The sequence below is a fragment of the Peromyscus leucopus genome, chromosome 2 (assembly GCF_004664715.2).
Source record: "Peromyscus leucopus breed LL Stock chromosome 2, UCI_PerLeu_2.1, whole genome shotgun sequence".
NCBI classification, from domain to species: Eukaryota; Metazoa; Chordata; class Mammalia; order Rodentia; family Cricetidae; genus Peromyscus; species Peromyscus leucopus.
In genome coordinates this window covers 68696869-68720567 of record NC_051064.1, presented here as the reverse complement: position 1 = coordinate 68720567, position 23699 = coordinate 68696869, and the positions used below count along the sequence as shown (strand labels likewise).

Genomic DNA, 23699 nt, shown 5'->3' with positions numbered 1-23699 from the left:
CCCCACCCGGAGATTTTAAAGCAACCACGTACATACACAGCGGGCTCTACATTTTGGAGTGTTATACCCTAGGGGACTTAAAGTGGTGGCCCAGGGTGTGGAACTCCACAGAGCTCAGGGTTCTGCTCATTGCAACATCACCTCTGACGTCAGAGCCCGAATTTTGTAAACAAAGACCAAGCAAAGGGTCGGAGTTGACACTACAGATGGGAAAGGAGAGGTGCAGAGCCGCTCCCAGTCCAGCGCGGACCTAACCAAGCAGGCGAGCGCGCCGGGAAGTGGGGAGAGCGCGATCCCAGCACCAGCAACAGTAGTTCTGCTGTTCTGCGCGCTCCAGAGGAGCCATGCTCGCACTCCGAAGCGGCCTGAGGAAGGTGCTGGCTCCGTGGGCGCTGGCGCCTCAGGTACGGGCCGCGGCCAGCAGGGAGGTGGGCGGAGCTGTGTGGGGCGCAGGCACTCTTGGTGAGGCTTGGTGCTAAGGGGGTGTCTCGGTTCCCTGTCATCTGAGAGTCTCGGCCTGGGACAACCCTGCCCAGCAGCGACCATCAGTTAGAGCGGGACTGGGATCTCGGGAAATTCGACTAGGATAGAAGAGATGAGGACCAAAGGGAGCCAAATGCCCAGCCCTTGCTGTTGAGCACCGGCTTATCCTGGGAATAAATAGTTCCTTCGGGTGGGGAATTTGACCTAACCCAAATGGAGGGAGAGTAATCATGTTAAGCTAGTCTAGAGCCGGGTAAACCTTGAAGTGGGAGACTAGTGACTGCATGACTGCTCACCCAGCGTTGCCCAGGCAACGCCACCAATTATTTCCTAACAGTTTTTCACTGAACTTTTATTTTTTGTTTGTTTGTTTGTTTTACCAACGTTCTCTTTAATGAGTCGGTGCTGGCAAGAACAAGTCTAAGTTGCACTAAACGAAGCCCATGATTCCTCCTGTAATTTCAGCGTAATTCTGACCCTACAACAAAAACCTTCAAAATCATTTCTATCTAGTCACTCACACACCTCTCTGTAGGTTCCCTCCTATATATTATGTCCTGGAAATAATAATGAAAGTTTGTGCCTGTGACAAGTATTTCATACTCCAAATGCACACTCACTCTTTGAATCAACCTATAAAGTATTGTGAATGCCATTGACTTACTTTCTGATGTCTCATTAATTTTTAAACTATAGATAATAAGCAGTTCTACTATACCCATTTGTAGATTTTGGTTAAACACACACACACACACACACACACACACACACACACACACAGAGTCCATCATACGCAGAGACAGCTGCAGATTTTTATAGGAAGTTTACTGATTTGCACAGTAAGAACACAGTTCAGAGCAGACATTAATGGAATGAACTAAAAGTAGAAAATTATATTAAGCTTTATGTAAAATAAAGTGTTTTTAAGAAAAAATTTATTGGGAGGGAATAGATTGCTTCTTCTATCCATACTAAGTTGTCCATGTGTACAGTGATTTTTCCATACTTTTATATTCATCTGATCTGTTTTAACAGAATTTTCTGGTATTATTAGCTTCATGAAATGGGTACATGATACCCCAACTTGAAAATAAGATGTGTTTTTATAGTACAATGTCATACAATGTGTGTACACACATATATGTGCATATGTACAGACATACACAAGGTAATTTCTGACAAGGAATTTCCCAGGGAAAAGTGCTCTCAGATCAAGAAGTAGAAACTTACATAGTAAATATGATTTTTTTAAAACGATAATACCTGAGAGGCAGAACCACACTGGTACAACTAGATGCATTAAAGTTCATCTTCACTTTGTGTTTCTCATTAGAAATTAATAGTAATTCTGGCAATTGTTTTTTTTAGCATCCATGGTCTATTACAGTGGTTCTCAACCTGTAAGTCAACCCCTTTAGGGTGACATATCAGATATCCTGCATATCAGATATTTACATTACGATTCATAACAGTAGCAAAGTTACAGTTATGAAGTAGTGAAAGGAGTAATGTTATGGTTGAGGGTCACCATAGCATAAAAAACTGTATTAAGGATTGCAGCATTAGGAAGGTTGAGGACCCCAGTCTATTACCAAACTTTGTAATGCAGTTGAATAGTGATAGCATTATAACACACTGCCTACATTCCAGTTCTATTCCTGTTGAATGTAGGAAGATTTCTTCGACCTGAATGGCAATTTCTCTTTTTTTAAAAAGTTTTCTTTTAGTAAACATGTTTGTTGTGTATGTCCAAAGACATACAGTCTATGGAGTTCTCTCAGATATGTAACTGTAGTCACACATACTACAGATTAAAAGAATATAAGGGAAAAACAAAATGTATGTGACTCCTAACTGTAGCTCTCTAGCACAGGAGCATCTCTAAGGTAGCACTGCCTTAGTTTGGGGCAACTTTCTTTGAAAGGGTGGCTTAAGGAGAATCCACATGTTTAACCGTAGTTATCTTCAAAATCTACTAAAATTTGTCTATGGAGAGTTGACAAGAAAAATGGCAACAGGACTTGGGACTCGGCTATTGTGTCCCCTGTCACCAGACCCAGATTTGGTTGGATGATAACACACATTCTGTGCTCCCTCAAATATTGAGATTTGATTTCTCTTTCTTCAGGTGTGCTCATCTTTTGCTACTGGCCGCAGACAAACTGAAGGAACATTCTATGAGTTTTGTACTTATTATCTTAAACCTTCAAAGATGAAAGAGTTCATGAAAAATTTTAAGAAAAATGTTCATCTTCGGACAGCTCACTCGGAATTGGTTGGATATTGGAGTGTAGAACTTGGAGGCAGAATAAACAGAGTATTCCATATTTGGAAGTATGGTATGAGTTGCCCAGTTCAAATGTTCAGTATAGATTTCTATTCTGGTAGATGCTACAGAAGTCTTTGATGGATATATATATATTAATATAGATATAGATTGAGGAGAACTTTTTTTTTTTCGAGACAGGATTTTTCTGTGTAGCTTTGCGCCTCTCCTGGAACTCACTTGGTAGCCCAGGCTGGCCTCGAACTCACAGAGATCCACCTGGCTCTGCCTCCCAAGTGCTGGGATTAAAGGTGTGCGCCACCACCGCCCGGCTGAGGAGAACTTTTTTTAAAGCAATGCAGAACTAAAAAGTAAATTCAGTGACCACTCTTCTTGGTCCACCTTTAATAAACTTTCCCAAAGTCTAGCGTAACTGGGAAATTATGAGTTCTCAACCATTCATTAAATTGTAGACTACAATTCTCAAAAAAAAATAGTGACTTATTGAAAAAATGGTTTTAATGCAAAATTTAAAACTATTTACACAAGTCTAAGTAGGTTAAGATCACAGAATAAAAGGTATCTGATGCTAGACGTAGATATCACTGTCTTAGTGGAAGCAGTTTACACATTTAGGATTTTGGATAAATGAATGGTGAGAGATGATGGCAGTCAGCTTTTGATCTTCCCCCTACCCTGAAGCTTATTGATTCCATTGCACTTAGATACTACTTTCAGATCATTTCTACATCCCAGAGTTAGTGAATTTGCTGCCATATTACTTTAAGAAGTTAAGGGAAATGCATTACTAAGAGTCCTCATACTGAAGCTGCACTGCCTTGAAAAAGGAGAACATCACAGAATTATTCATAATGCTTGTTAACTTTTTAAAAGTCTAACCTTAAAATAGCCTTCACCAGGATTTGAGCATATATTCAGCAAACTCTTAATAATTGCATTTAGTATTTGGTCATCTATGTTCAATTAACGTTCACAAAAATTCTTTAGTGAGAAAAGATTCTGTAGATGACATGGGTATGCTTTGTTTTGTTGTGGTTTTTTTTTTTTTCGGTTTTAAAAGACAACAAACACTGTTAGCACAACTTAGGCTTCGCACATGGTTCATTTTAAGTCATGGCCCATTGAAGAAAGTAATGAAGTCTTAATTTACCTCACTTTAGGCATATGTTATTCCTATTCCTAGCATAAATTACATAAATATTTTACCTTAGTCTCATAAGGCCTTTACGATAAATATAGTACTAGGCCATACATAGTTAAACGTGTCTACCTACTTCAGTAACTAAGAAAGCAGAGAGTGCTGGAGGGAAACAATGGCTGACTGTTGCTGGAGGGCTTCTCTCCAGGTTCCCCAAGCCCCGCAGTCCCACAATCCACTTATAAAATAACTCAGTATGAGAATCAGTACTATTTCTTTGGAAGTTATTTGTACAAAGGAACCAATGCCAAGTACATTCAAATTTCATTTAATGTTAAAATTTATTCAAGGTAAGTCTTGACTACCTATCAACACACTGAAATAAAGTTTGTCTTTCAGCTGACACTGTCAGTTGAATGCCTCAACTGAATAGTAGGAACAGTCCACATGTGAGCATTCAACACTATTGTAAGTCCTCTTTATTCATGTAATCCTCACCACAGACCTGGGGTTGATGTGACATTATTTACTTGTTTCACAGACTCAGAAACAAGGCAGATGAACATACAGTAGCTTAACTCCTGTACACAGCTACCTTTGAAGAGATAAGACCTGTGAAGCCCATTCAATGAGATCACATTGGTTGTTTTCATTTCTTTAGCCCTGAAAACCAGGAGCAACTTGATGCAGATATGACATTTCTTCACATAGCTGTTCCCAAATCCACAAACACAGTGTTCTTGTGTGCTCCAGATGAATGATTAATGATCTGGCTGTATAATACAAAGAAGCATCAATGGTTTTAAACCCATTTTTTTTAAAAAAAAAATTCTCCATTCTTTTCTACCATAGATAATTTTGCTCATCGAACTGCAGTTTTCAAAGCCTTGGCCAGTGATCCAGAATGGCATGAACGATTCCTCATTCCAAATTTGGCTTCCATTGATAAACAAGAGAGTGAAATTGTCTATCTGGTACCATGGTGCAAAATGGGAACGCCTCCCAAGGAAGGTGTGTGTCTCTCTTTGCCTCTGTGAGTTTTCATGACTGAAATGGTACAGATGTTAAGTTCTTACGTACTTTGAGACCAGGGGGAGCCTGCCTTTTATATATGGACATAAGTAATCATTAAGATAAAAGTAAAGTTCAGCTCTTTGCTTAGCCTTAAAAAGTGAGGGCCAATGAAAAATTCTTCCTACTTGAAGGTTTCTGGATTTGTAAACCTTAGCTATGTTATAGAAAATTTCCATGGTCAATAAAGGTTGAACACTGCATATTGAGAGCCAAGAGACCATTGGTAGGGTGGTGAGCGCTCATATATTCTATCATCATTTTAAAACAATATTAATATTTAAATATAGCTATATTTTATATATCCCTATGCAAATGTAGATATGTTTATTATTTTAAATATGTGTATAAGTTACACTCAATTTTAAATCACTGTCTATGTTTTTCCTACAAAACAGACCACTTGGGGGAATTGATTAAGTGGATTAGCCAAGCTCTATTACCACAATAACTTTTGTGTCCCTCTTCCTTACTTTCAGTTTGAAAAGAATTTTGTCTTCTTGCTGATTTTACTTCTTGTGTGTTTAAATAAACTATTGCTAAGTCTAATTTTTACAAGGAGTCAAATTAGAAAAGCATAAACTAATTAGAAATTTATTTTTCTTTGTTATTCTCAGCTTTGTAGTATGTATTAGATGACACCCCAAAGAAACCTGAAAAGCCTTATGTGGCTCCTGCCCCCACAGGTCTCCTAGAAGCTCTCAGCACATCTAAATAAAATAGTTGTCTTCTCCATTAGGTCTACTTGTAACCTAGTTCTTTGCCTCTGCTGATTCTACACTTCTGTGGAGAGATAAAATGCATTTCAAATACATATATAAAATATTTAGGAACAATAAAATTATATCTATAGGTTGGTTTGTTTTGCCAAAATATGGAAATATAAATATCATTTCTGCTACATTGTTAGATTTCTCTTCTTATTGGATATGAAAATTTACAGTGGCAAAATACACAAAGAAAAATGGTGGAAGTTGAAAATAAAAACATAGGCATTGCAGAAAAACTTTATTTTATTTTGCTGTTAACCTCAGATTTTATACATTCATGGCAAGTGCTCTGTCACTGAGCCACCTCTCCAAATCCATGGAAAATTATTTAAGTTCTTTCCTAAAAGTATACATTTAGGCCATTCAAAATATCTCACCCTACCAATTTCTCAATATCTACTTTAGTAACAAGTTTTTACACTAAAATATTTCAGATAATAATTTATATATAGTTTCTAGTTCTTCTCTTAAAACCATTTTAATTCATTCTCTCTCTCTCTCTGTCTCTCTCTCTCTCTCTCTCTCTCTCTCTCTCTCTCTCTCTCTCTCTCTCTCTCTCTGGTGTGTGTGTGTGTGTGTGTGTGTGTGTGTGTGTGTGTGTGTGTGTGTATGCAGTGAATGCAGATACCTGCTGTGGAAACCAGAAGTGTGAGATACACTAACTAGTTAAAGGCAGTTGCAAGCTCCTGACATGGGTGCTGGGAACTGAACCTTGGTCCTCTGCAGGAGCAGTTCATGCTCATAACTACAGAACTATCTCTCCAGCCCTCACTGGCCCCCTACTTTTTGTCATCTGTAGAATTAAATGTAATAGCATAAATAAGTTAAACATGGACAATGGATTTCTAAGCATAAAATTAAGGGAAATAATGCAAATGTAATTAATGCAGCTGTATAATGTGTATACATACAATCCTTCAAATATGTACATTTAGATCAGGCTTCTACTGAAACCAAGTGAATATGAATATGAGTAAAATTTCATTGACTATCATTATTTAAATTACTTTTTCCATATTCTAGGAGTCTATGAACTTGCTACTTTTCTTATGAAACCTGGTGGCCCAGCTCTATGGGGTGACCCATTTGAAAGAGCAGTAACTGCCCATGCCAAACAAGGCTACACTGAACTAATTGGTGTGTTTCATACAGAATATGGAAAACTCAACAGAGGTACAGATGTTCATTTATTTTAAAATTTCTGTGTATATTAGTGACCTATTTATCTGCTAGGATCCTTTAGTTAAAGTTCATATATTATTGACAAGTTCTTGTACTTTTATCATTTTAAAGAGTTGATAAGTTGTCTCTTTCCTATTTAGAATTTAACACCTACCAAAACTATTTTGAAATGCTAAACTTCTGTTCCCTGGCACATAAAATGAACAAATTTTAATAACCATAAGAACCTCAAGAAATAGTGTATTTCTTTTATAATCTTTTTATTCCTTTAAATATATTATCAGTGCTAGGGATTGAACCCAGGGCCTTATGCATGCTAGACAAGTGCTCTACCACTGAACTATATCCCCTGTCCTAATTAGGTTTCTATTGCTGTGATAGCACACCACAACCAAAAGCAACTTGGGGAGGTAAGGGTTTATTTCAGCTTATTCTCCCTATTAGTAGTCCACCATGAAGAAAAGTTGGGCAGGAACTCAAGGCAGGAACCTGGAGGCAGGAACTGAAGCAGAAGCCAGAGAAGAATGTTGTTTACTGGTCTTCTGCCCCTGATTTTCTGAATCTGCTTTTTATATGACCCAGGTATACATTCCCAAGCCAGGAGTGACACCAGCCCCAGTTGGCTCGTCTCTTCCACACCAATCACTAATCAAGAAAAATGCTCCACACTCTTGCCCCAATCTATCTTATAGAGCACATTTTCTCGCTGAAGCTCTCTCTTCTCAGATAAATCAAGCTTTTGTGTCAAGGTAACAAAAAACTAACACAATTTAACCATTGTCAGCTTGACGTATAAACACATCATGATTAAAGTATAAACTTTCCCTTGTTTGTCCCCAAGATGTCATGTTAATATTATCACAGTATAAAATGTAGTATAACTTTAAAAGTTATACCATCTTTAAAAGTTCAATCTCTTTAAAATATCCAAAGTCTATTAACTGTAAGCTCTTGTAAAATCTTATTCCAAGATGGAAGATCCAGAGCACAGTATCAAATTCAAAGCAAACCCAAAATTCAATTGTATAAAAAAGTTCAGTGCCTGACATCTGTGATCTACTCTTGGATGGATTGTCTGGACTTCAAAGGGCCATGGAGGCTCCACTTCTCAAGTTTTGCCAACCTCAGAACCCACAGCTTACCTCCTAGACTCAGCCTGCTCTGCTCCACAGCTGCAGTCTCTCACTATCCTGGCATCTCCAATGTGCTGAGTCCTCTGCTGCAGCTAAGGCTGCATCCTCACCAGTGACCTTTCCTGGTCTCTCTTCAGAGACTCCAACCCTGCTACACAGTACCAAGTCTGCTCTGCATGACACCTGTATGCCTTCAAAACCAGTACCACCTGGGTGACCCTTACAGCTGCCAACATAAGATGCAAAAATAAAGTACTATAAAATATAGTAAGAAGTCATACAGTCTGGATCTTGAGTTCCTTTAGCTATAAGCCAGTTTCATTTCTTCATCTATAAAACCAGTTGGATTAATTAATCTATAATTTTCTTTTCCAAGTCTCTGACTCCTCTGAAATCTTATCACTGAAATATTTAGTATCAGTCTTTTAACTTAACATAATTGGACTTTTTTTTTTACTTAATTTCTCTGTATATGTGTGTAAATGCCTTTCTGATTTACTTCTGCAGTCCATGTTCTGTGGTGGTGCGAGAACGCGGACAGTCGAGCAGCTGGGAGACACCGGTCTCACGAGGATCCCAGAGTCGTGGCTGCTGGTGAGCTGTTTCATTGGGTATGTGTTATTTTTTGAAAAAAATTTGATTCAGCTTATAACTTTATATGTCTTATGCAATGTCTTTCCAGTTCGGGAAAGTGTCAATTACCTAGATATTCAGCAGAATATGCTCCTAATTCCTGAGTCGTTTTCACCGTTGAAATAGTTTTCTACCAACGGTTTCAGTACCTGATGTGATGCGTGCCAGTAGACAGTGTTTCAATTCTCTCAACTGAATTTCTACTTTTTATTTGAAGGAAGCGGTAAGTTAATTTACTATGTCCCTTGCATTTTTTTTAAAGATTTATTTATTTTTATTATATATACAGTGTTCTGTTTGCATGTATCCCTGCAGGCCAGAAGAGGGAGCCAGATCTCATTACAGATGGTTGTGAGCCACCATGTGGGTGCTGGGAATTGAACTCAGGACCTCTGGAAGAACAGCCAGTGTTCTTAACCTCTGAGCCACCTCTCCAGCCCGTCCCTTGCATTTTTTAAGCCCATCTAGGTCCCTTTTATTAAATCCATCTATACATGGGAAATAGAATTCATTTTTCCCCATGCCACTTCATTATCTGACATACATTATGGCGGTGGCGCACGCCTTTAAGCCCAGCACTCGGAGGCAGAGCCAGGTGGATCTCTGTGAGTTTGAGCCTGGTCTACAGAGTGAGATCCAGGACAGGCTCCAAAACTACACAGAGAAACCCTGTCTCGAAAAGCCAAAAAAAAAAAAAAAATTAATTTAAAAATAATGTCATTTGGTCCCAGTAAAATCTTTGAATGTTCTTTGGTTTATAAACTGAAATGTCTTATTAATAATTTTACTAGTATTTACTTCATTCATATGCTTTCTAACAAAGATACTTGGTCACTATATCAAGATCTTTGTTTTTCATTTGTTTCAGAATAGTCTTCTGTAGGACAACCCCTTGTTCAAATGAGATCACATTTCCAAGCTTGTAACCATATTTTTAAATTATTAATAAATATGTGAACCTTGTCAATTTTGTGTCTTTGCCTGAAATGTTTTGCTCCAGTAGCTTATTTTGTAATATAAAATGGAATTCATGAAAATATTAAACTTTTTTCATATGAAAAACTGTATAATCATCTGTGTTGTCTGTATTAATTGTCAGTCACTCACTTAGAAAATAATAGATCAGCATACTAAAAATTTTGATGACTCTACTTTATATGCTGAAATGTTATTTATAATTAATTTAACTAATATTTATTTCATTTTTTAACCTACTTAACAGAGATGTTTGAAATATCTTTATTTAAATGTCATCATTATAGATGTGGAAACATTTGCCCTAATTTAAAAAAATTACCTATATATTCTGGTGCTTTTTACTAGGTTTTATATTTTTGTCATCCTCTTTGGAATTGATGTAATGAGGAGAAAGGAATAATTTATTGTCCTTATTGTAAATATGCATACATTAAGGAAACATCGTGCTACTTGTTACGGTTTGGATCTAGAGTAGCGCCCCTCCCCCAGTCTCATCAGTTGACTTGGTCAACTAGTAGCAGCAACAGTAGGAGGTGATAAAAAGCTTAAGAGGTAGGGCCTAGATGAAGAAAATACATCTCTGGTCTTGGGCCCTTGAAAGGTATATTGGAACCCCTTCCTCTGTCTGTTTCCTGGTTGCCACAAAGTGAGCAGCTTTCTCCCACCATAATGTACTACCTCAGCGTAGTCCAAAAAGCAGCTGTGCTAAGCACCCATTCCTAAAGCCCCTAAAAACATAAAACAAAATAAACCTTTCTTCTTCTAACTTTATTGTTCACAGGTATTTTGTCATAGCCAGGCCTTTCCTGTCCCATCAACAGTGTAGGATCATTGCATTACAGCTACAAACATGTTTATCCTTCACCATTTGGAAAGGATTGACATGAGTCTCACTTTTGGACATAGCAGCCCAACCCACTGGGCAGGGAGGACAGGCAGTGTCTTGGTTTTTTTTCTGTTGTACTAGCAGGTAGATGAGGAGTTCTGTATACCTTCGTTCCCATTTGGAAGAGATCCATGATGGTCTGGGGAACTAAGGTTGTGGTACACTTCTCTTCTCCAATCATTCAGGTCTTGTGTCTGCAAAAGAAGGACATAGTAGCATCACCTAGGAGGGCCTGGACTGTCTGGATGCATTAGGAGCACAGGATAATCTGGAAAAGATGAACACAGTCTCATTTGTTTATCTTTGTTTTGTTCTTCAGGTTTGTTTGTGTTTGTCTTGAAAAAAGATCTCTTTGTGCAGTCTAGGCTAGTCTAGAACTCACTGTCTGGCTAATGATTTCCTCAAGCTCCTATCCTCCTCTCCCCACTTCTGTGCTGACTAATTTTATGTCAACTTGACACAATCTATAGTCATCTGAGAAGAGGGAATAACAATTGAGAAAATACCTCCATAAGATCAGACTATAAGTAAGTCTGTAGGGCATTTCCTCAATTAAGTGACTGATGTGGGAGGGCCATCTCTGTGCTGATAGTTCTGGGTTCTATAAGAAAGCAGGCTAAGCCAGCCATGGGAGATCAATGTAGCAGGAATCTTAAAAGTTCTTATTAATAAAATCAAACCTGAGCCAGGTATTGGGGTGAACACTGGAAGATCAGAGAGACAGAACAAGCCACAGCTACCTCACCTTGCCAATTCCTCAGCTGGTCCTGTTTCCTCAGACTGGAAGCCTCTGAGTCCTCATCCAGAATGGGTCTCAGCTGAACTGTGTTGCTCCAAAGCCTGAAAGCTTAACCAGTCAAATGCTTAACCAGGCCAAAATTTTTCTAGTTTCTGGTCCTCACGCCTTATATACCTTTCTGCTTTCTACTACCACTCTCTGGGATTAAAGGCTGGCTTTCTGGGATTAAAGGCAAGTGTCACCATGCTTGGCTGTTTCCAATGTGGCCTTGAACTCACAGAGATCCAGAGGGATTTCTATCTCTGGAATGCTAGGATTAAAGGCGTGTGCTATCACTGCCTAACTAGTAGTGGCTTTTCTGTTCTCTGACCCCAGATAAGTTTATTAAGGTACACAATATTTTGGTGAACACAATACCACCACAGATCAAGCCAGTAAACAGCACCCCTCCATGGCCTCTGCATCAGCTCCTGTCTCTAGGTTCTTATCCCATTTGAGTTCTTGTCTGGGCTTCCTTCAGTGATGGACTATGATGTGAAGTGTAAACCAAATGAACCCCTTCTTCCCCAACTTGCTTTTGGTTATGGTGTTTCATTACAATGATAGTAACCCTAAGTAGGACAGCATCCTAAATGTTGGAATTACAGACCTGTACCATCATAGAGGCAGAGATAGTCAGATCTTTGTGAGTTTGAGACCAGCCTGCAGAGAGAGTTCCAGGACAGCCAAGACTGCACAAAAAAAACCCTGCCTCAAAAAACAAAAATGAAATCTCTAAAGATTGAACTCTCTTCAATCTAATCAGAACTAGCATCTGCATACAAAAGATATTCATTGAGCTGTATTCAAGACCATACATATTGAAAGTCCATAGTTAACAAGACAAAGTACCTGCTTTCATGTAGTCAGTATTCCTGAAGAATTATATAAGACATACAAGTTAAATAGCATAACCTTGGCTAAAAATAGAGCAAAAGAGGAGGGCAGTGAGTGGGGTAACAAGGGTCCAGCTTACCTAGAGGTAATCTCTCTGAGATGATTATCTACCAAAAATCTCAACCATGAGAATGATCAAGCCAGGAAGACTTAGAGAGAAAGAATGCTGCAAGCAAGGGTGCCAGAATGTGTACAGACAGAAGTTCTCAGAAGAAATGAGTTTTAATGCTCGACAACTAACAGGAAGGCAGTGGGCAAGAATGCAGTGAGCTAAGAGGAAGAGTGAAGTGAAGAAAGAGAGGTAGGAGCCAACTCACAGAGACCTGGGAAGGAGTTTGGATTTTCTGCTCAATGTGCTGAAAATTGCTGTGGTGTTTAGCAAGATACATATTTTATTTTTTTAAATTGTGTGTGTGTGTGTGTGTGTGTGTGTGTGTGTGTGTGTGTGTGTGTGTGTATACCATTGGAGGCCAGAAGAGGGTGCTGGATCTCTGAGAGCTGGAGGTACAAGTAACTGTGAGCAATCTAATGTGGATACTCGGAGTAGAACTTAGGTCCTCTGTAAGAACAGTATGTGCTCTTAACCCCTGAGCCACTTCTCCAGCCCCTAAATCCTAATTTAAAAATAATAATAATAATAATAAGATTCTGTAATGATTTTTTTTCTGAGGATGTTAAGTCCTCTAAATGTTTGCTCCTTGAACTCTCTAGGTTACTGTATTAGCTTTTTCAAAATGAAGTGATTCAAAGGACAGTGGTGCTGATAAATGCAGTGGCAGAGACACTAATCCAGGAACGTGAGAAAGTAGACAGTGACCCCATGTCAGCAGGACTCAGAATGCTCACTCCTGACATTCTTTGCCTTGGAGACTAAGAAAGACCACACCAGGCCGTGAGTCCAGCTTAGCACGGAGCAGTGGTTCTCAACCCCTTTGGAGATCAAATGACCCTCTTTCACAGGGGTCACAATATCAGATATCCTGCATATCAAATATTTACATTAACATTCACAACAGTAGCAAAATTACAGTTAGGAAGTAGCAACAAAAATAACTTTTATGGTTGGGGGTTACTACAACACGAGGAACTGTATTAAAGGGTTACATCATTAGGAAGGTTGAGAACCACTGGCATAGAGGAAGGCTGAGGGAACAAAGCCTGGACCAGAAACCAGAAGATCTGAATCCTGGTTCTGACTCTACTACAAATGTGTCCATGTGACATCACTTACCCCTTTAGACTTTGTTTCCTTGGTTGTAATCTAAGAATTAGAACATGTTCGGACCCCACACTCATAGAACCACCTCCCCAGCAATGGCTACAAGCAGACACAACAGCAGTCATTGTCTCCCATGATCAATTCAGAAAGCATGATTATCTAAATCCCTATTTGAAATGTCTCAAACTCTACCTCCTCTCAAAATAATGAGGCATACATACTTTACAAGTAAACCCAAGGCCTTTCCCTGTGTTGCTGACAAACTTGTTCCCTAAAGGCATGGATATTTAATTGATGCCCTTAGTTCTATTATTCTATAATATCAGTGTAGAAACGTATCAAGTGAATACAGTCACATAACATATAATGTTTTGATTAGTTGTGGACTGCATAGAACACAGAAATCTGATAAACTACACAGTCTAATGAAATAGTGATTTTAGTTTGTAAGTACATTCTATGATCATGCAAGTATGAAAATCTCAACAATCTTAGAATGTCATCATTAAATGATACATGGTTGTAATTCTATAGGGAAAATAAGGTAATGAAAATTATTTTATTATCACCATCACCTTAAGTGACAGTATCATTCTCACCAGTAACAATAATGCTGAAAACCAGAGAGACAAAATAATTTGTAACTTATTAAGTCACACAACTATTAAGGTTCAAAAGTAGAATTCAAATTCAGGAATGCATGCTCTAAAACCATGTTCTTCAGATTACGCATACATTCTGCAGAGAAGACTATCTGTAGACTTTATCTTTCTGAATTTTATAGAGTAAAATATTCTTCCTTCTATTCAAGTGAGTTAGCAAGCACAAATCGACTTGTGGGCAATAATATAATGAATGAGTCTTTTCTGTTGACCAAGTGTTTTCTAATCTATCTTGGCTTACCAGTTTGAGTTAAACTTCAACTTAGGAAAAAAATCAATTTTCAAGTAAATTCATATGTCAAGTACATCTGGCATAACATCTGTCATATTGTGAAAATTTAAAGTGAAACCACAATCCAGTATCAGTTCTCATTCTAAATGTTTGTTTTTATTCTTGTAATAACCCTGTATCATAGATAGCATAAAACAGTACATCTCACCCACACACATACAAACTATTGCTGTGTGAATTTCTAGACCTTCATTCAACATGATCCTCTGCCCCTCTGCCCCACTGAACATGTCTGTCTGGAAATTATACAAGAAGTCAACACTGAAGGTCATTGTTATCTTAAGTATTTCTGTAGTTGCCCTGTTTCTCCTTCCAGCATCTTCAGTAAGTCTTCAAATCAATAAGAAAAATAAAACAAACAAAAAACAAAAAATGACTGAAAACTGAACAAATGTAATAAACTAGGACCTTAAAAAATAAAAATGACACAGCTGTCACAAAATGGTCACTTCACAAGAAATCAGAGAAACAGAATTTAAATTGAGACACTTCAACTTAATTTGAGACAAATAGTAAAATCACATTGTAGATGTAACCAACCATCTTATTAAATAAGAAAAACACAGAACCAATGCAAAGAAGAAAACCAAGAGGTCAGAGCTAAGGGCTAAAACGTTACCCTTCCTCCTGTGGTGGTCCTACCTCTCTGAACCAGAGCTATTTCCTGTTTTAAAGTCTTTATATAGAGTTTCTGTTCTGCCTTCTCATTGGTTGTAAACCCAACCACATGACCGCCATGTCACGGCCTGTCTGTATAGACCTCCAGGTCTTCTATGGTTGGTATTGAGATTAAAGGCGTGTGTATCCAATGCTGGCTGTAACCCTGAACACACAGAGACTTACCTAGCTCTGCCTACCAAGTGCTGGGATTACAAGTGTATGCCACCACTGCCCTGCTTTCCTATGGCTTGCTAATAGCTCTGACCCCCAGGCAACTTTATTTATTAACATACAAATAACATTTTAATACAAATAAAATATCACCATATCACATAGTAGAAAAATTGGTAGGAACAGCATTCTCTTCCTATAAGATGAGTGGATAATGCAGAAAAGAAGTATCCAATGAGGTTGACTCAGTAATTTCACTTTTAGGTGAATAAAAAGAGATTTGAATTATTGTTCAGTGAACATTATAAAATAAATATATGAAAATGACTCATGGGAAAGAAATAAAGTTTTGAAAAACTCACTGGAAGAGTGGACAGAAATGAGTAAACCAGATCTAACTTACTTAATTTGTTGTCTTTAGAGAGCACTTAACTTCTTTGAATGTCTTAGTTCATTTTTTACAGTGTAAAATGGTAATACCAGCTTCTCCAGGCAAAATTAGAGCAGAGAAAATGGATAAAGCAGAAAGTGTCACAGACATTACTGTTAGATCCTTTGGCTGGGACAAAATAAACAGTGTAAGGGAGGAAAGATTTATTTTGGTTCACAGCTTCAGGGATTTCTCAGAGTTAGCAGTTGACTCTGTTGGTATGGGACTATGATAAGGCAGCATGTTATAGCAGGAGAAGCATGTGGTACAGTAGACTGATTACCTCATAGCAGCCAGTAAGCAAAGAGAGAGAGAAAAGGCCAGGGACAAGATGAACTTGCTAAAGTCTCAGTGACTGTTTCCTCCAGTCACACTCTCCCTTAGCCCAATCATCAGCAACTACTCTCTTAGTAAGAAATAGCCCTCATGATCCACCCTGACCTAGACAGTCCCCTGCCCCCTGAGACACTCTTTCACAGGTGACTCATGTGAGTTTAGAACGCTGGGGGAAAGGTATCCTGACTACTTTGGAAGTCAGGCAACACCTTGAGCTGCTAAGACAGCTCTGATGGCTGGAGCTGTGATGAGACAGCTCAGCCCTGGAGAGCAAGGTATCCCAGATACTGGGAGCTGCTAGGACAGTTCAGCCCTGGAGGTATCCTGGATACCTGAAGCTGCTAGGACAGCTCTAATGATTAGAGCTGCAATGAGACGGCTCAGCCCTGGACAGGAAGGTATTCTGACTGCTTGGGAGAGTCAGGCCTGGAGCTGCTAGGACAACTCAGCAGGGAAGGGTATCCTGACTGTTCAGGAGTCAAGCTATAACTGGTGTGGTGGGGGATGATCTCCCCGCAGGAGATAGCAATCCTGCTCCTCTTCTGGAGAGCCACTACAGCTGAGATTTGCTCAGCCCCCACTTAAGGGGGCTTCCTAGCAGAGCTCTGCTTCTCAGGTCTAAGATTTGGCTTCACTCTGCAAAGGGGAAACCCCGGCAGAAATGTAGAAATCTCCTCTGGCTCAGAAGAAAAGTGTTACTTTTTCAGCTCTCCCTTGCTCTGTCCACTGAGGGATGTCTCAGCACGGTTTTTCTTTTCAGCTTCCCTTTGCTCAGTCCACTATGGGACGTCTCAGCAAGGTTCTTCTCTGTGCCAGTAAATGAAGATCTTCATACCCAAAACTCTTTTGAGAAAGAGATTTATTTAGGAAGGGGGAGTCCAGGAGAGTACCTACCTGCCTCTACCAGGGTGAAGAGAACAGCCCACAACTGACCAGGCAGGCTGGTTTATATAGGATCTCTTGGGGGTGGAGTCAACCAGGGATTGGTTAGTTTTTTCTGCCTAGAGATTGGTCAGTTTTGTGGGCTAGGGGCAGAGATGGCCCTGATTTCAGAGCCAAACTATGTTTCTTTCACTGGCCTTTCTTAGCTTTTTGACTCTAATTCTAAGGCCAGGGCACATTTCTTTCACTGACTCTGATTCTGGGGACCAAGAGTGTTTCTTTGGTACTGGTTTCAGAGTCAGGACATGTTTCCTTGGTTCTGGGTTTCGGAATGAAGTGTTCATTTCTCTGGCTCAGGTCCTAACCCAGGCTGTGTTTCTTTCCCTGGTTCTGGACTCCAGTGAGCTACTTTCTTGCTCTGTGATTGGTTGGTTTCACTGGTCAGTTGGCCAGCGGCAGAGATGGCTCTGATCTCACTGAGTTTCTTTAGCCAGCCCCTTTTCCCTACAACTCCAGTTGGTGTTAAGCTGACAAACTATTCATCACACCAGGCCTTTAGCACAAGAGCCTTCAGGAGATACTTCATGTCTAATCCATATGTGTAGCGGTAATGCCCGCATTACCGATACCCGTTTACCACGTCTGAGCGAAGGGCTGCGGATTAAAATATAGAGACAAGAGACAGCGGGTCATTCGTACGATTGGATGTCGAATGCCGTTTATTGAAAGAGGGAAGAAACCTTAAATACATACAGGCTTACAGCACAAATGGAGGAACCCCCGGAGGGCAGAAGTTTGCTACCAATGGTCTACATTCCAGACCCAATGTTCTACATTCTTGCATCTAAGTTGTTAACGCCCAAAATGCAGGATACACAAACAAGGAACTTCCCTTAAGCATTCAGAAGGGTGGATACCGGCTGGGAATCTGAATAGGGAGGACATCTGATCGAGGTCAGCAAGCAGGGCCGCAGCCACTCCCAGTCGGGGGCCAGGGCCCATGGCGCCCACAGGTCCCCCCTTTTTATTAAATGAGCTTCTGACTTAGGTTGCATGGGACCAGCAGACCACCTTACCCGTCATAGAGACACCTGTCCAGGCCACACAAGTGCTCTGTCTTAGGTTGGTGGCAGCCCCCAAGCATTACCCGTCTCTGAATACTCATTATCATACAGACTCAACCATGTGAGCTGTAGAGTGACTGTTGCCAAAGATCTCAAAGTGGCACTGGGCTTGCAATCTGTGCGACACAGAAAAGACCAACAGAAGTCCTAACCCACCCATATCGAGGAGGCTAAAGGCAATTGAACCATTCCCTTCTTAAACGAGCCTTACTGCAAATTGGAGTCCTTGTAAGGTGGTATCCCATAAGCAAATGGAACTTGAGTTTCAATAATTTTACAACTTTCAAAGCCAATTATAATGTATAAAAGTGGAATTAAATTTATCATGCCCAATAAGAAGAAAGATTAACTAACTGTGGTAACTACTTTTGCTGCCAGGGTCTCCATTGTGCTAGCTGTAGTAACCAATTATGAAATAGCAATCCCAGAAACAATAGCAGCAGTGGCCACCACTGCTATAACAGCAACAACGGCAACAGCGATGTCAGAGTCTCTTCTGGAGCGTGTGAGCATCATCTGTGTCTAGCTGCCACGGTCCACTGGCATGGACACGGCTCCAGGAACACGAACCAGCAAGGCCCATTTTTCTTGATCCCAGCACTACTTAGGCTGGCAGGTCTGCAAGAGAACAACTGAGAAACATAAAGAAAACAGAAAACAAAAACAGCAAACAAGGAGCAGAACTAATGGCCTCAATAATGGCTACATTCAGGCTCACGAATTTTGAGGTATCTTCAAAAAGGCTAGATGAATTTCAGGAGGCAAATAAATGTTGCACAGAGCCATTCCTGAAAAGTAGGTACTACACCAGCTTGAGGGGGTTGCAAAATGTGAAAAAGGCTTAGCTGGCATGCTACTGTTAGCAAATGAAGTTCATTGACCTTCAGAGTTATCCTTAATCTCCAAGGTGTGGTACATTCTCAATGTTTTTTTGAAAAAAGTTACCATACATTACCTTCTGAGGAATCCAACCACATGGCTACAGTTCCTAGGCTTACAATAATGTTTGCCAAGGCTGGCTGTATTGGGCTCTCAATCCCCATTGGCATCAGAAGGGGAGAGTTTTTTACGAAGGCCCAATAGGTCTCTGCCATGTTGGGATTCAGCAGCAGCCACAGGGCACACACAGTGTTCAGGAACCCAAAGAGGAACTTCATTGTCCTGTGGAAAGACACAAACAGATCCCCGGGCCCACACCAACACCGGATCGGGTCCCCTCCAAGTGCCAGTAGAAAGATTTTTCCATCGCACCAAAGGATGATTTGCAACAGGAGCCCTCCAGTGCTTATCTGCAGCAGATACTCCAGCAGAATCCACCGATAAAAATTTTAAAATATATAAAACAAGGGAAAGAATAGAATGTGGAGAGGAGAGATGAGCCCCTAGCTCCCCCCTTTTTGCTTTAGCAATATAAGTTTTTAAGGTACGATGGCAGCGTTCTACTATAGCCTGCCCTTGAGGATTATAAGGAATACCAGTCTTATTAACAATAGAAAAATCTTGGCAGAATTTTGAAAATCCCATACTACTGTAGGCGGGACCATTATCAGTCTTTATGCATTTTGGCACTCCCATGTAAGCAAAAGCATGAAGACAATGATTCTTTACACAAATACAATAAGGGAGAATTAAGATCTATATACTGCACGTGAGCCTGTTCTGTAATGGTGTCTGAGCTGTGCCGATACCTTGTAGGTGAGAGGTAGAATTTTTAAGGGGCCAATTGGGATCTCAGGACTCTTGTGAAATTATAGATATATCCAGCACCAGAATCCAATAATCTTCCAATCTCAATCCCATATAATTTTATTTTTAATTTAGGCTGTTTATCATTGATAACTGTTTGTCAAAACACCTTTTTTCCTGTACCTCCAAAGCCTCCAGTTATACATATCGGTGCCATTTTGAATTTAAAATATGAAAGCAATAATAATTGAGCAATTCTATCATCAGCTTTTGTTTTTATGGTCCTTTTTATATATGTTAATTATAAAAGCATTAAATACAATCTCTATAGGATTTGAAAAGGTAAACTTTAGGTAATAATCTTGAGTATTTTTATAAAATCTTAAAAAGAGGATTCTTTTTTATAGATCCCAAATAACACATTAGCATAAATAGCCAATTATTAACAATGTGGACCAAACAATTTACCTGTATTTTATTTACTGGAAAAATAATTTTGTAACCTCTTTATCAGGAAAAGATTATCATTTATGGGTTTATCTTAGCAACATTATTTAATAAGCTAATAACCCAATTCATTCCAGGTGTCATATTTTTATAGAATTAAACCAAGAATTTCTAGAAAGCAACTTAAATTGCAGAGCCAAATTTTCAGTAATGGTCAACAGACATGACCATACCTAATATATAGTTTAAAATTATGAATTTTGTTCCTTTAGTTTATCTACCATGAGGATCAAACATTCATCTAAACATTTATCAAGACAATCAAAAGAACAGAACATCCTTTATTCAAACAGCATTGACTTAGCATTCAATGTCCTGACCGAAACCATTTTTCACCAGAAGTTAGGCCCGGTTAAACTTTTAGTGCTAGTCCCTTCCCGGCCTCAGCTCACTGGCTCTGTCCAGTGCTCAGGCTCCATTGCCAGCACCTGCCTGGGCCGCACTCTATCTATCACGGCTCTGCCTGCCACCGGCGTGTACCTGTCCGCTCGCTGCTTCGGGCTATCTCGTGCACGCCTTTGTCCGCCACAGCCACTGGGCGCGCCCCACACACACAAACTCACGTTTAAACTTCCTACTCCCATGAAGGGACTACCTAATAACGAGTTATTCCCACTATAAGGGAAAACAGAAAAACATTTCCCACGAAGGGATCCTAAATATTGAAGTATTCCCACTCTGAGGGAAAAATAAAAAACATTTGAACCAAAATTAAGCAAACAGACAGCCAAACTTTAAGTTCTGGGCTCGCTTGCTCTTCAGCCAGCAGCAATGAGGCCTACCTGCCGATTCTTTGTAATTCAGATGCTGCCGCTCTGCACTGGCGGGAAGAAAAAACTCAAGAGTTTTCAGCTCTCCTGAAAACTCTACAACTGGAAAAAGTCTTTACATTCTCCATTACCACTGGGAAGAGGCTTCTCTCTTTCTTTCATCCTTCCTCTACAAGACCCAAATCTTTAGGCCTAGTTTCAAAAATTTTTCCCCTTTTTACCGGGAAAATTCTTTTTTCTTGATTAAAATTTTTTCTCCCTTTTCTAACGGGAAATTTCCTTTCCTTCCCTCTTCTTTATTGGGAAGATTTCCTTTTTCATTTAAAATCTTTAGCTGTCTTGCCCTTACTTAACTTTGGTGCCTTCCTGCTTCAACAGTCCAACTAACTGACTGTGAGCTAATTGCACCCATTTCAATCCACTCTTACCTTTAAAATGCCGGCCGGCCTTCCAAGAGTGTCCGTCAGCTGGTCCTTCTTTCTCGGATCTCGGTAGGAACCTCCATTTGTAGCGGTAATGCCCGCATTACCGATACCCGTTTACCATGTCTGAGCGAAGGGCTGTGGATTAAAAAATAGAGACAAGAGACAGTGGGTCATTCGTACAATTGGATGTCGAATGCCGTTTATTGAAAGAGGGAAGAAACCTTAAATACATACAGGCTTACAGCACAAATGGAGGAACCCCCGGAGGGCAGAAGTTTGCTACCAATGGTCTACATTCCAGACCCAATGTTCTACATTCTTGCATCTAAGTTGTTAATGCCCAAAATGCAGGATACACAAACAAGGAACTTCCCTTAAGCATTCAGAAGGGTGGATACTGGCAGGGAATCTGAATAGGGAGGACATCTGATCGAGGTCAGCAAGCAGGGCCGCAGCCACTCCCAGTCGGGGGCCAGGGCCCATGGCGCCCACACATATGATACATTCAGTAATTATACAGTATCAGGCACATTAGAATGGGACGATCCCTTGTCTAAGAACTATGAATCATTGGCATTATCTTAGAGAAAAACATAAGGATATAGTATGTGACTTGAGAATTAAAAATAACACATAGAAGGGTAGCTAAATAGAGACAAAGGTGGCATCAAATAAAGCTCTCATTTAAGACATCATCATAAAGTCTGGTGGTGGGGCTCACACCTTTAATCTTAGGAGAAGTAGGTGAATCTCTAAGTTCAAGGCCAGCCTGGTATACAAAGAGAGTTCCAGGGCAGCCAGGGTTGCTGAGGAACCCTGTCTTGAAAAATCAGAAGGGGGAAAAAAGACATCTGAGGTAGTTTGAATGTAATTGGCCCTCATAATCCCATAATCTCATAAGGAGTGGTACTATTAGGAGGTGTGGTTTTGTCGGAGTGGGTGTGGCCTTCTTGGAGGAAGTGATGTCACTGTGGGAACAGGCTTTGAGGTTTCCTATGCTCAGGATACTACCCAGTATCTCAGTTGACTTCCTGTTGCCTGAAAAATGTAGGACTATCAGCTATTACTCCAGTATCATGTCTTCTGCACACTGCCATGCTCCCTACCAAGATGATAATGAACTGAACCTCTGAAACTCTAAGCGAGCCACCTCAATTAAATGTTTTCTTTATAAGAGTTTTCATGGTCATGGTGTCTCTTCACAATAATAAAAACCCTAAGACAACATCATAAAAAGACTACATAAGGCTACTAAGATGTATTAACCAATACATCTCATTCCAAACACAACAGACTAATTTTCCAGTGGAAAATAGTATGAAATTTGAATTATTCTCAAGTCTCTAAAGCTTTGCCTTCCACCTGTTTTTCGGTTTCTATGTTGTGTGAAGTGGGAGGAGCTTCAGAAAACTCCAGGGGATAATAAAAACCAGAAACTGTTTTTCTTTACACCAAGTGTCTTGATATGTGAAGAAAACAGTCCAGATTACGAAGCAGCACTATAAAGCTACACTGGAACTATTAATGGGAACGTTTTTCAGCACAAAGTTTAATCTGAAAAGTTCTGATATACTGTGTCAACTCTCATAAAAGACATAGAGAAGTCTGAACTTAGAGTATGTGGAGAAATCCAAGGCAGCATCCTTTAGCTCCTGAGAATGGAAAAGATTACAACCGGCCCCTCTGGTTTGATTACCCATTACATTAATGTTCCACCCTTCAAAACAATCCTGAAAATAAACTAACAAATTCATTCCAAAGGTATGATAAAAGCAATCGGTGAAAGCCAAGTCAATCTAAAATTGACTAAAAAACATACAAGCTATATTTAATGATAAAAATATAAAGTAGAAAATTCTTTCCAAAGTCTTTTTCCCAAAGGAAAAAGAGCGTGAAAGAGTAAGCATGCTGAGCCTTGGGCAATTGCTGCATTTATGGCTGACGGGTCTCAACACGTCACTGGCACTAATATTCACTTTTAATCCAAATCCAAAAGAAAGCCAAAGGGGTATTTTAAATATATATAAAAAGACATAGTAAGTACACATTTTCATGTGTTTTAGTAATAAAATTCTTTAATAGGAATGATAAACTTATGCTATCATTAAATATATAAAGATATCAGCAAATAGATATAGAAATACGAACACCTGTTGGCAGTTGAAGACTAGAGCCTCAGTCTGTTTCCTTCCACACAGCACTTTATTTAATATTCAACACACAAAAGATACTTTGGTGATATAAGCAGGACACTTATTAATGAAAATTGATTTTTATCTTTACTACACACCCCTCAGTA

At 39.6% G+C, this 23699-nt stretch overlaps 1 protein-coding gene across 2 annotated transcripts; it reads left to right on the top strand.

The window, feature by feature from the left end:
* The first annotated feature begins 174 nt into the window (after positions 1 to 174).
* LOC114683454 (protein NipSnap homolog 3A-like) lies at positions 175 to 9661 on the top strand. Of its 2 annotated transcripts, XM_028857766.2 has the most exons (7): positions 175 to 404; positions 2612 to 2822; positions 4761 to 4919; positions 6773 to 6922; positions 8572 to 8658; positions 8747 to 8920; positions 9566 to 9661. In XM_028857766.2, exons 1-6 carry the CDS (start codon positions 345 to 347, stop codon positions 8821 to 8823), a joined length of 744 nt encoding a protein of 247 aa, XP_028713599.1. In that variant the 5' UTR covers positions 175 to 344; the 3' UTR covers positions 8824 to 8920; positions 9566 to 9661. The 2 variants fall into 2 exon arrangements, with proteins under 2 accessions (XP_028713599.1, XP_037058544.1); XM_037202649.1 differs by lacking the exons at positions 8572 to 8658; positions 8747 to 8920; positions 9566 to 9661 and adding an exon at positions 7903 to 8460.
* The last annotated feature ends 14038 nt before the right edge of the window (positions 9662 to 23699 follow it).